This window comes from Trachymyrmex septentrionalis, unplaced genomic scaffold (assembly GCF_001594115.1).
Source record: "Trachymyrmex septentrionalis isolate Tsep2-gDNA-1 unplaced genomic scaffold, Tsep1.0 scaffold60, whole genome shotgun sequence".
Taxonomy (NCBI): Eukaryota; Metazoa; Arthropoda; class Insecta; order Hymenoptera; family Formicidae; genus Trachymyrmex; species Trachymyrmex septentrionalis.
The window spans coordinates 4588374-4601979 of NW_017305779.1; the positions used below are offsets into that span (position 1 = coordinate 4588374).

A 13606-nucleotide genomic window follows, 5' to 3' on the forward strand; every position below is an offset into this window, starting at 1 on the left:
TTTTTTATAAGATCAATAGAAAATTATGTATGTGAAAAAAATGGAAAAAATGATTCAAGAAGTTAAAATATTTTTAATAGAACCTTCAAATATCTACCATAAAAGTAAAATAGACACGATATAAATATGTATAACTAAAAGTAAATTTTTTAATGCACGGACGAAGCAAAAGATTATGACGAAAAATCATACCATAATATGAGCTTTGTAGACAAGAAGGCCGTCTTCCTTCTTCTTCGTCAGCAAAAGCATTCGGTCAAAGAGGAAGGCATGCCTCGGGGCTTTGGCTCCTCGCATTCTGAATCGACCTTCCGCAACCAATTCGCCACTTGTAGTCAGGTCTGGTCCCAGCCAACCGTACAGAAGCGACTGAATTTCTTGAACACGTACAGCGTGCTCGTGCCTCCTCTTCATAGCATTGATGTGCTTTGCAATGCCAGTCATTGCGGCAAGAGCAGCCTCGATGGCACTTCTACCTTCAGCCTCATTCTCTCTCGAATCACAATCGGCGCCGTACTCCTTTGATAAATTCTCCAGAAGCAGATGATACTTAAGGATCCTTTGGACGGGCTTCAAAAGGAAGGATCCGAGCGGTAGCTGGTGACTTAGAGCCTTTTGCCGTTCGCGGAAGGAGGACGCGGTTTCCTCCTGACCCATTAAATCGGTCAACACCGAGACTGTCCTCGGATAATTCGTACAGTACTCAGTATATACTTTAAATCCCGAATTACGTTTAATAAACGTATTTGCGACGCAAACAGGATCTAGGCCGCATTTCTCTATCTCCCATAAAAATTCTCTATTAAACTCGAAGATATCCTCAATATTACTAAACAGGTCACCGAGACGTAATCGACGTGAGAACGACGGCGGATTATCTCTCCAGAATATGAGATAACCCTGAATAACTTGACGCAGATGTTCGACGTATATCGCTTCTGTGTCCACGATCTCAAGGAGCACCCTCTCGACGGGATTTCGATGCGGGTCGCAGTAGCGCGGTCCATGGCATAAAGGATCCTCCTCAGCGCTGTTCCTCCTTTGTTCATTGTCGTCGTTCAATATCCGACAACTACCTTTCGAAACCGTCACGACTCCGCTGTCCGCGGAACCCTGGGAGCTGGCACAGGTATCGGCAAGAGATTCGACGGACGCTAAATAAGGATTGGCAGCGGAAGTGTTGCCTTGATTGCTACAGCTGCTGGAAGACGTGCTGGACGCGATCGAACTTCCGGAGAGCGGTCTACCGTTTCTGCGTCGTTTATTGTATCTAAGCGGGGTAGTAAGGCCGTTGGTCTCCCGCCTTTCATACATCGGCTTCCCAGTGGATTCCCCAATTATTTCTCCGTTCCCTTCGTGCTCTACCGTTACTACCGGGATGATCGTCTCCAACATGGTATTATTGCTGGTATCCGCTACGACCTCGTTGTACTCGCCTTCTTGTTCCTTGGTCTTCAGCATGTCCTGATACACAGGCCTGGCTAAATCTCCGTTTGTGCAGAACTGACCGAACACGGAACTTCGTTGGGCAACCGGTACCATGCTCAGACGCTTTTGCAGAACAGCGGATATACTGCAGGACGATGGTAGGACCACGTGATCGCCATCGTAGCCATCACTGCGACGCGCCAGCTCGTCAAACATGCCCAGCAGTTGCGGCACCAAATCTGTGCTGGTGCCTAAAAACAAAAAATTAAAAGGTTGTCAATCAAAGTTGTTGTGGAATGTCAATAAAATTTAAAGATTAAAGTTTCAACAATAATTCTGGTTTAAATGAATTTTTCTACGATAAGGCGATAATTATATTGTCAGATTTTTTAATTATTTAGCATATTTTCCGATAATTTATTTCAAATCTAATTTTCGTTAATATTTCGTCGAATCAATTTGATACGGTTCCTGATAATCCATTATATGATTTGTCGGGAATTTTTTCGTGGTTCACTCGTGAGCTCGTCGCGTCGTAAATCAGTAATATATTATAACGATTGGCGACACAGATGCTTCTGACAAAGGGTACGCCAGTGGCAGAAATACAAAGATAAAATCTATTCTTATTAACATTAATAATAACCTTCAATTCACACAAGACAGACAATGGTTTCATTCGCATGAAAATGTTAACTGTCAACACTTTCTTTCTTGTAATGATCAGTCATTCCCGAGGGGAGAATATTAGAGATTCTGAGAATGCCGCCTGGAAATTATCGTGTCTTCCTGGCACTTAACTTAATTCACCGAATGCGATAATTAATAAATGATCTCACACAAATCGTCATTGTCATAGCAACGTAATGAAAATTAATTTTTCTCACTCTGCGCTACATAATCGGAGAAATTATTTTGCGCGTCTCAACATGCGTCTCAACATATCACTTGATTGCACACATAATGACGAATATCTTTAAACATACTTACTTGTTTTTTTTTTCGACTATGCGTGCAATTTTTGAAGCCTAGCGAAATTTTTGATAGAATCACAAAATCACTTTTAAGCAATTATTTTTAAATAGTATTGCTTTTTTATTTTTTTTTTTAATCTACAAAAATTTATAGATCAATAAATATTTATAAAAAAAATATATATTAAATAATTTTCGATTTTATATATTAAATCTTCGGAAGAAAAACATTATATATAATTATAAAAGTAAAATTCCTTACAATAATAATTAAATAATGCGTAAGTTGAGCAATTAGGAATCGGCGCTGTAAGTGATGCGTTTAAATGACTAAAATCGTTACAGTCTAATATTCTTTAGCGAATATTTCAAAAGTTACGTTTCATAGACTAATATGTGTGTAGATTACGTTGACTAATCTCCCATGGCCAAATGTATGAGAGATTAGTCAACGTAATCTACGTACACATCAGTCAATGAAACGCAATTTTTGAAATATTCGTTAAGAAGAAGGCTAGAATTTAGCCGAAACGTACGTTTATTGAATTGTAGAAATATATCATTAGACTGTAACGATTTTAGTCATTTAAGCGCACCACTTACAGCGCCGATTCTTAATTGCCCAACTTACTCATTATTTAACGAATTATATATATACACATATGTATATCAAATATTTAAGAAATATTTTGTTTTTCCTTTGAAAAACGTTCTGTTTTCAATATTAAATTATTATTTAACATAAAATTCTTCGAAACAGTAAATGGTCGTGAAATTATCGAAAGTCACGGTGCATTAGAATATATATATATATATATATATATGTCTTATAAGACACCTTATATAAGCGCACACAAAACAGTAAGACATTAATTAGTACTCATATATACTCGTAGATCAAATCAATAAATTTATATAGAAGTAACAGGACGCTTCTACGCTTCTATTGACATATATCTGCGATATTTTATAAATCATTAAAAATCGATAAGAAATATCGTTCTTGCCGTTGGCTGTGTTTATCGTTAATGCGATCTCCTCCAATTAACTCGCTACTCGTTGATCGACGCTAAAAGATTGGCGGACAGCTTGCACTGATTACACGCACACAGACGAAAAACACGTAATTACATAAATATACATACACGCGTATGCTGATATTGATATTTACAGAATATTCCAAGCTGATAGTTATATTTTTTTAACAGTCAAATTCTGTGACAAATATAAAGAAAGAAAGAGAAAGAAAGAAAGCGGGAGACTTATTTCTATCACTGTTTAAATCCCAAAGTTGTGGATTATCATTTGATATTAAAACCGAGTATTTGCTAGAAGTGTCGAAGCTAAGTGCGAATTTGGTAATTTTCTATCCTTGTTTTCCGTTAATGAAAAAAAATTATTTTGATATTATTTGTATGATTTTAGAATTATTTGTATTGTATATATATCTTATATTGACATATTTTCAATACTGTATATTTAATATAAAAAAGAAAAACAAATTGAAATGATTAACGGAGCTAAAATGGCACCATCAAAATGTGTTACGAGAGTATCAAATGGCAGGTTTTTAAATCTGTGCTTTAATCTTCAATCTGCAGTGGTTAAAAACTGATTGCTACCCTTCTTCTTCGTATCGTGAATATATCTATAAAAGAGTATTAGTGACTTCGGGGAGACGCTATTAGCGCCACTTTCCAGACTTCGCACGTCATTCTACCTTCGTTGTTTATTAAATATAAAAGAAAGAATGGCGTAAAGAGCGCTAATAGCGTCTTCCCGAACGCGTATCGTATTAGCGTATTTAAAAGAAAAAAAAAAAACAAATCCGAAACACTATATGCACAAATCGCTTGACCAACTATCGCAGCCGCGGTTACAACTCGCGATTTCACTCTCTCGTGCACACGCGTGTGCAACTTGTAGAAGTCGTCGATTGTACACGGCAAAACAAACGAGCGGGACGGTGGTTTCCAATTTCCGTGGCGGTAGACGCGAAATCAACGTCAGTACTGGTACCGGTGAGCGTGACCATGCATTTATGCGCGCTGCAAATCCGCGCCGCTTGAGATTTCTCTATGGTCACCCACAGTGAGTCGCCACTACGAGTTTTACATCCAGTCGGACCAATCCTAAGCCCTTAATTTGCCATGTCTTTCCCTCCGGATTTACCGTCGTAATAATATCGAGATAATATTGCGATAGCTGTCTCTCGACCTGCCTCCCAGATGCACTCGGCTGAAACTTCTCTAATAATAGGACAGGCCACTGCAGACTTTCGTCCGTGTGATCTCCAGCCACCTCGTCTAGACACTCTCCACCAGTCAAACTCGGTTATATCGCGTTTTAAAGCGTTTTCAACTGCAGCGAGTTTGAACCGATCTGGGTTGGATTAATGACGTTGTATGCTCTGTTATTGATAGAGTATGTAACGTCCATCAATAGGAGGCTACATGTTACATCATTAATCTAACCAAGGTCGGTCCAAACCCACTGTAATTGAAAACGCTTTAAAACGCGATAGTAATGATAATAATTTTATATAAAAAGAAGACATTTCTTTATACTATATTTATTCATATTAATTATATTTATTCAAATCCTACTTATATTTACTTATATTTATCTTAGTGACTAAAAAATTGTTGATGCCACAAGAGGGACGTCTGGTATACAATTAAATTTTTATAGAAGAATTTATTGACACAAAGAACGTGCTACTGAAATTTGAGACTCTTACGAAATATCCTCCATATTGTTTTGAAAACAGGAGAACTGCTCAGTTCGGCTTACCGACGAACACGCGCGCGATACATTTAACATAGCATAAATACGAATGACATAAAACGAATTTTTTCACGGAGAAAATAACAGCATTTTATTTATGTCCTCCCGGAAGTGCGAAGAGGCTTAGGGGCTTTACGAGCGAACACTTTTGATCTTTGAGTTAATATCTATGCGCTCTCGGTCCGAATCGAGAGAGATTCGAACGTGCCAGTTCCTAAAATGTATACCTAAACCTAGCATGCAGTCGTATTCGAATCTTTTTGGGACGTACGACAAAAATCAACGGACACAGTATCTCGGTAATATCAAGTCATAATGTCTTATAAATGCTGAGTATATTAAAAATTTTAAGAAAAATAAATTTGAACGAATAAATATGAACCATTTATAAAACAAACATTGAAAATAATTATAATTTAAATAATTACTACTTTCGGATTTAATGACATTTTTTAAACAATTTTTAAATGATTTTTTTTAATGTAATAATTATTTTCTTTATATATAACACGATAAATAAATTGTTACGTAAAATATATGTAGATATAATTATATGCAGGGTTGGGAAGTCGAAATAACGTCGTTATTTTTATCGTTACTTTTTATAACGATTTAAGTACTGACATTGCAATTTTTTATAACGGTGATGATATTTAATTAAAAACTAAAATTAAGAAAAGCTAATAGAGACAATTATTTTTCAACAATTTTTAAAAAGTAACTTGTCACCATTATATGTTGTCTATTAAAAAAAAATAATTCATTATTTGTAACGAGTAAAAGTAACAAGTAAACAGTGAGAAATTACTTTCAAAAGTGACTTTTCCAATTTTAGTTTTTAATTAGTTATCGTTACCATCATAAAAATTGTCATTCAATCTTTATTCTAAAAAGTAACAATAAAAGTAACAATTCCTATCCCTGATTATTATACGTAACTAATATAATGTAATTAATATATCAATATACATATTATATATATTATGCACATTATTACATAATTATATCTGTATACGTTTATATTATATATTGATATAAAAACTGTCACTCATACTAGTAGAGAATGTCGTCTACTCTTAATAATGATTTTTTTTCGCTTATATATTAAATTCCTAGACCGATTCTATCTAAAAATGATGTATATTATTTCTGAAGCTGTTAATGTAATTTTTTTAGCAATTTAATAATGTAAAAATTATTATTCTACAATATATTTACAATAAAAACGTTAATTTTCGTATGCGATATTTTTCGAGACTGTAAACTCAGTGCTTTTTATGAATAATTACAGAAAAAATTTAAAAAAGAGATGAAGAGTACGTAGAAAAAAAAAAAGAAAAAAAGAGGACAAAGACAAGCTTTAAAAGCGCGGGGAAAGAAATGATGTTTTGTGATGAAAAGTAGCGGTCGCTGAGAAAATTTTAAAGTGCTATCAGCACCCGAGGGCACGCCTGGATGCCAACACGTTCCTATGAATCATGATTCCGCATAGGCGTGGATATGCACTTGCATTTATGTTCGACGAAAGGCTACAACGGACTCGCCATATAAATCTGCATTGCGGGTGAGAGACGGGGGGCATTTCTGAGACAACTCGCGGCGAGTCGATAATTCCTTTACGTAGCAATACTCAACTAACGTTTCGCAGCAAATTAGGGTCAATTGCACTGACGGCATCTTCGGTCAATTAACTCTAACGATTTCCTGTTTCCTTGAGGGAATATTTAACTATTTTGTGCCAACCATGGCATAAAAGAGGTTCAGTCGAATCATAACTGTGCAATACAAAAATAAATAATTAAATAGGAAAATTCTGTCAAAATAAAACACCTTATTATTGTCACGGCTTTTATTTTCCTGCAGCAATCTTTCCTTGCAACTTTTTTTAAATACACATCTGCTAATATCTATCTCGATCTTAGATAATAATTATGCTTAATGACATTTTCAATACTTTAATTATTGCTATTATTAATATTATTGAATATTCCTTCCTTCTTTTCAAGTATTTAAAAAGATTGAGAAACACACGTCGCTGGAGGCGAAGGACGATGTCTACCGTTAACTGGCTGATATCCAAAGTTCGGGAAAGCATGAGAAAGAAGGCAAACCTGTAATTGCATCGTGCCCCGCGAACTCTCGGCAAGAGTGTTGTTCTGGAAACCGATCACGCGCGGTAACGTGCGGTTCTGTCGGAAAATCACGCCGCAAGAGCAACTTGCACGTGCAGCTAGAAAGGAAATCGGGAGAAGAGTCGCAGCGTTTTATGCGCCTCACGTAGCCGCAACGACAAGTGCAAGGACCGCGTGTGTCGCGGCCGCTGCACCTCGGAATTCCAGAGTGCCTTCCTTTTGTGGCTGTTATCTGTTCTCAGAGATATACCCGGAAATGTACTAACTCTCCAGGAGATACACATTCCGTGGTGCATTCGGAAGCGGCCCTGCCGAAGATAAAAAACCGATATATGAAGATAACGAACGAAAGAGCTATCAAAAATAATACCAAGATACATGTCACGTAGATAATGATGAATCATCAAGCTACAATTTATTGTCACAAGACATAGAATTTATCATAGGAAATCACCAATAAATTCAGAAAGAGCCGATTTAAAATATAATACGGTAAAATAATAAGAATTAAATATATTATATAATATCGATAAGTAAATAAAATTTAAATAGATTTATGTCTAAAAGAAATATATCGAAGCAGAAATATATCGCAGTAGGCATTTTCCGATGAAACATTGTATCTCGGATCCAAATCTTTGGGATAATAATATTCTTATATTATTCGGATATACTCATTGTTCCGGCCTTCAGTTCGAAATCGTAACAATACGATCCTCACTTGATGGTGTAAGTCTTGCAACATCGCGATACAATGAGATAATAAGGTACAGCAAATGAGACAGAGCAAATAGTACTGCCCTGCTAATATTTGATCTGAGATAACACAAATCAAAACTCGCGCAAACTCTACACTTTCAGATGAATATCGGGAGATTCAATTAAATCGATAATTCCGAGTAATATCTGCCCCTTCAATTGAAAAATTAAATCACAATCCTTCATCTTCATGCATTACGACGTTGCAATATCTTCATCAATTATCAGAAGTAGGTACAAATAGAATTATACGTCTCTTGCACTTTTTATCATTATTCCAATATTTTTCAAGCATTGACTAACATTGCTAATCTAATAAAAATGTCTTTATTCGCAATCCTAATGGTATTCATTAAATTAGAGTCAATATTTGTTTATGAATATTTTATTTCAGAATTTATATATGTCATAATAATTATTTATTATGTAGATACATTAACCAATAATTTCTATAGATTCAGCATTGCCTATTAATATTGTAAATTTAAATAACAAAAATCAGTTATACATGAAATTTAAACTAACAGATCATTAATAAATATGTGATGTTTATCACATTAAAAGATAAGGGCACAGAATGTCCCGAAATTTTTTGCTAAGCGCTCTTGTGTAGATAGACCAGACTAAACTGATTGTGAGTCGATAAATCCTCTACTATTTTGCAATTTTGGCAATAGTTAACAAGATATTAATTACTAAAAATAGTCTTCAATAATTTTTTCTTAAATACTATCACAGAAAAACTGCAAGAGACAAAAATTGTTAATTTTCTTCTGATAAAACTCTAAGAATTTTTTCAGAAATTTTTATCAACTTTTTAGTACTGCATTTTCTTATTGGCAATTATTTTTACCAACATGAGAAAATGGTATTAAAAAATTCTGAAAAAATTCTCAGAGCTCTATGAAAAGAAAATAAACGATTTTTATTACTTGTGTAAAGTTGATAGTATTTGAGTAAAAAATTATTGAAAACCAATATTCAGTAATTTATATCTAGCAATTAATATCTTGTTAACTATTGCAGAAATTGCACAAAATAATAGAGGACTTTTCAACTGAATTTAGTCTACTCTGTCTACAAGAGCGCTTGGCCAAAAATTTCGGGACATCCTACATAATAATACTGTTATTTAACGAGAATGTTAAGTTCTTTATCGTAGTTATTTTCTAACAAATATTCTACTTGTTTTCTTTGAGGAAACGATGAGATAGAATTGTTAAAATCGTTTTTATGAAATCTGTAAGCTTGAAGAGATTTACACAAAGCCTCAGACTCGATAAATATTTACATGGTCGCCCACGATCGATTATCTCCCGTCAGGTGTATCGAGTGGTCTATCTCCGATAAATGTTTTCTAGGTAACGACGTCAAGTTGCAGTTGTAAAAACTAACAGAAGATATCCCAAATATTTTATATTCAGCACCTGAATAAACTTTTCTAACAAAGTGGAAATGTCTGAGACGCACTCTGTCTACAGTATCCTAAAGTCACGCAAAGGAAACGTTAGATTACTCAGCAAATTTGAGAAATATCGTGAAATAAAAACTATAAATTGATAAATATTTTGGCGAATGACATGACATTGGAAAATATATTTTTTTCAAAGATTTACAATGAAATTCATAATATTTGTTTCTTTCGGAGCACAGAAAAGATTTAACGAGTACACACATCACAGAAAATTCATTCTATTGCTATGAAAAGTAATTATCGATCAATTTACTTTCTTCCTTTCAAGTAACGGTTATCTTTAACAAAGAATATTTTCTTGATAATTAATCTTAAAATATACTTATTACAAATCTCAGAAAAACTTATTGATATATATTCAAAACAAGAATTTAATTTCTTTTGAAGAATATTGTAAATTAATCTCCTAGAAATGATTTTACATATTAAACAAATCAAACTTATCTTAATTAATAATCTTGAATAAACTGTTAAATTTACTAAGATTCAGAATATATTTTGAATTTTAATGCTTATGATGAACTTTGACAGATTTGTGGATATACGAACTTTGAAACAAGTAATTATTATTCGCGTGCAGTATGCATTTTTCTGTGTGCAGTGATTACATAAGTGCGGCCGATTTTACAAAATCGACGTTTTTGTCTCCGAAACTGTCCTCGGATAAGAATCGGTTTACCTGATGGATACATCTAACAAAAAATAATAAATGAATTCAAATGAATGAATAGAAAATAATAGATATCTATCTACAAACAGGTAAACTACAAATATTCAATTCTATAAAGTATCTAGTTTTTAAACTTCGGAATGGAAGAAACGGTCGTCTCTCTAATGCTTTTCATATGATGGAAGACATCCTAATGCGAACGACAATAACTTACTGTGTTTCACTTTCACCCTCGAACTACGTTGTGTTGGTGACCTTATCGCTCCACCACCCGGTACGTCACGCACCGCCTTGTTTTCAATCCGATCGTTTCTGTGTCAATCACTCGTAACGAATCGTTCGAAACGATCATCAATCGTCCCATTCGCATGAACTTCCGTTAATTGCCGTGCGACACGCCTGAACCGGAACACACAAAGCGGTCGCTCTTCGAGAAAATTCGTTTCGCGGTAACGATTGTACCGTCACGTTCACGTGACATTATGAGCAACGCCGATCTCACATTTTACGAAACAAGGAACATCGAATGGATTCCGATCACTCTTGTAGCACAAGTAAATCCAGCAATTGCAGATTATACCGAGGTAAACGAATTAATGGCAGAATCGATGTACATATATCTCAAACTATTTGAACCGCTGTCGAAAAATATCTCTATCCGAGTAATAAAGGTACTTAAAATCACTCGCGGCGGGCGATGGATGAATGTTTGAATCCTTATGTGCACACGTTACATGAGGTAGGCGGTGAGGGAGATAAGAAGAAAGTCACCGCTTTCGTTCATCAGTACCGATCAGTAGTTGGAGCGCGTTCCATCGATCAAATAAATGCACCGCGTGAATAAAAAAAAGGGAGAAAAAGAAAAGGGAAGACGTGCGATGTAATCGCGAGTGGGTCTCAGCCGCCAGGTAGACAGACACCGAGCAGCCTTCGCTGCTCGAACAACAGGTAGATACTGGCAGCGAGAGGCGGCCGAGGATGGGAACGGAGCGAGTGTGCCAACTCTCGGATGGACGACCACGGGATCGAAATGCCGAGATGCCAGAGCGGCTCGTTAAGCCGGCGTCCACAATGGCTGGAAGGCGGAACGGGTGTTGGATCGCGATAAGCGTCCGTCGAGCGCATTCCTATCTGTCGTCCTATGTCGCCGGATAATCGTGTCGAATAACCACGTTATTGACAATCACGAGTGTGACTCTGCTTGGGAATTAGAGGTGTGGTAATTGCATCGCCGCCGCGCCCGCGCTGCCCATGCAGCGATTATCTGTTTATCGCGATGGGAAATTCAACGGAACGGTTATGGAAAACGTATGCATTGTTTTTTGTCGTATAATAATTGCGATCGTCGAAAGACCTCTCTTTGTTTAAGATTCCTCGAGAATCATGTAAAGTGAACTAAAGTTAATAAATATATAAAAAAGGGAGAAGGATCTTGTTACTATTATGTATGCGCATCATCGTACTCTCTACATTTTTTTAAGTGGAATCTGACTCTAAAGAGTGAAAATTGAGATGAGTGAGTCAGTTTTCAATCATTAAGAGTGAGATTTCACTCTTTAGAGTGGAATTCACTCTAAAAGTTTTGGAAACTCTGAATACTTTTGTAAGTGTATATAATTGTACCTTTTGTACGATTATTAATTTATATTATACAGTACAATGTTTCTCTCTGCCTATATTGATATAAAATAAATCTCGTTTTTAAAAATAAACAGGAAAAGACGTTTGAATGATCCCATATAATATACAGGTTAAAATTAAGCTAAATGATAATTGCATAATATTTTTATAGTGAGGCATAGTTGTACGTCGATCTGGTTAAAAGCTCGAGTATTAAAACAATTAATATATAGATCAATATACATGAGATTTCTCAACAATATCTGCAAAATAATCTGCCGCTAATAAATTTTCACTAATAATTAAATCTTAGCAGCGTATATAATATTAAAATGCAATATAAACTATTAAAAAAAAATATGTAGCCATACGTTTATTAATTTTATAATATTGTAATACGATGTAATTTTACTACTTTCTATTAAATAATTGATTGATTGCACATAATAAATTTTTGATTATGTTTAATTGATAATGATTCTGTCACCGAATAAAAAAATTATAACTAAGTTAGAAATTATAATTTACACGAATTATGAATACGTGGGTCATTTATTGGAATTGAATCAACATTGCTGTTCTCTCTTAATTTTTAAATTAGATATCAAAATAATATCAATACATTGGATTTTAATAATTGAATAATAAATCTTCTTTCAATCTTGTTTGTACTAATTTAATATTCAAAATTTTTCAACTTTATGAACAAGTTTCAAAAGATGATTTTATAATTCATTCTTTAAGCAAGAATACATTCTACAATTTTGCCTTATTTCGTTTCAGAATTATATTTATTTTCATTAAAAAAATTAAAATCTCCATTCAAGAATTAACACACGTTAGATACATTTTGCCTCGAGTTCCAATCAGACAGATACTCGCGAGTACCAAAATCACTCAGTGACGTGATTTGTTTAGACTTATTACTTTTGTAAAAAGAACTGACAATATAAGCTTACGTAACTGTAATACCTTTTACTCAATACATTTCCTTTATCTAAAGATTTCCTTTTTTTGCTTATACTCGGTGCGTCTTATCTTCCTTTTTTTTTTTTTTCCGAAGATAATTTTTGTAATTTCATAAGTTAAACGTCCTTTTATAAGCAACGCCTTCTTAGGTGTGAAAGCCGCTTCAGCGCGTACGCGCGGGAGGTGAGGGGTCCAATCGTCGCAATGAATTACAACGAGCCAGTCACTAAGAATGACTCACCGAGTACTCTAGCCACCGACCGACCGCTGCAGCCAGCCGCTGTCGCACGGCACGGCACGGCGCGCGTCACACGCCGATAAAAGGCTCTCCTTGCTCTGGAAAGAGGAATTTGAACCGCTTGAGAGGGAAGTGAATAACACGAGCCGGGCATTAGGCGGATGCCAGGGGGTCCCGTACCTCTGAACCACCTCCCCCCCCTCCCCCTACTCCTCACACGTCCCCCGCGTCCAGACTGGACCGGTTCGACCGCGAATTATATGAATCATCGAAATACCGTATCGGAGAGCACGTCTATAAGCACGTTAACGTAGTTTCCAAGTAAAATCAAGGGCTTAACGGTATCCTCGGGAAATACTGAGCGCGCGTTTGTTCACGGATTACTTACAGCGACTACAGACGATGACTTGCATTAAGTGAGTGCTCGATAGTGGAATGATAAAGCTAAATTTGTCCCCTGTGTTAGACATACTTTCGGAAAGTACATTGAAAACGAAATGTTTCCACAGATAAAGCAAATCCGTCATAAAAATATGCATACGTATATATATATAT

The 13606-nt window shown here is 35.4% G+C and overlaps 1 protein-coding gene across 4 annotated transcripts in view; it reads right to left on the minus strand.

Annotated features, from left to right (window-relative positions):
• The window catches only part of LOC108752631, a 54432-nt gene that overhangs the window by 3836 nt on the left and 36990 nt on the right, over positions 1-13606 (minus strand). For 2 of the 4 annotated variants that reach the window (XM_018493604.1, XM_018493605.1), the window contains exon 2: positions 193-1679. In XM_018493604.1, coding sequence (XP_018349106.1) covers positions 193-1679 — 1487 coding nt within the window. Of the gene's footprint in view, positions 1-192; positions 1680-2074; positions 2262-10438; positions 10827-13606 lie in introns of those variants that run through there. The other 2 variants (XM_018493607.1, XM_018493608.1) reach the window with 2 other exon arrangements.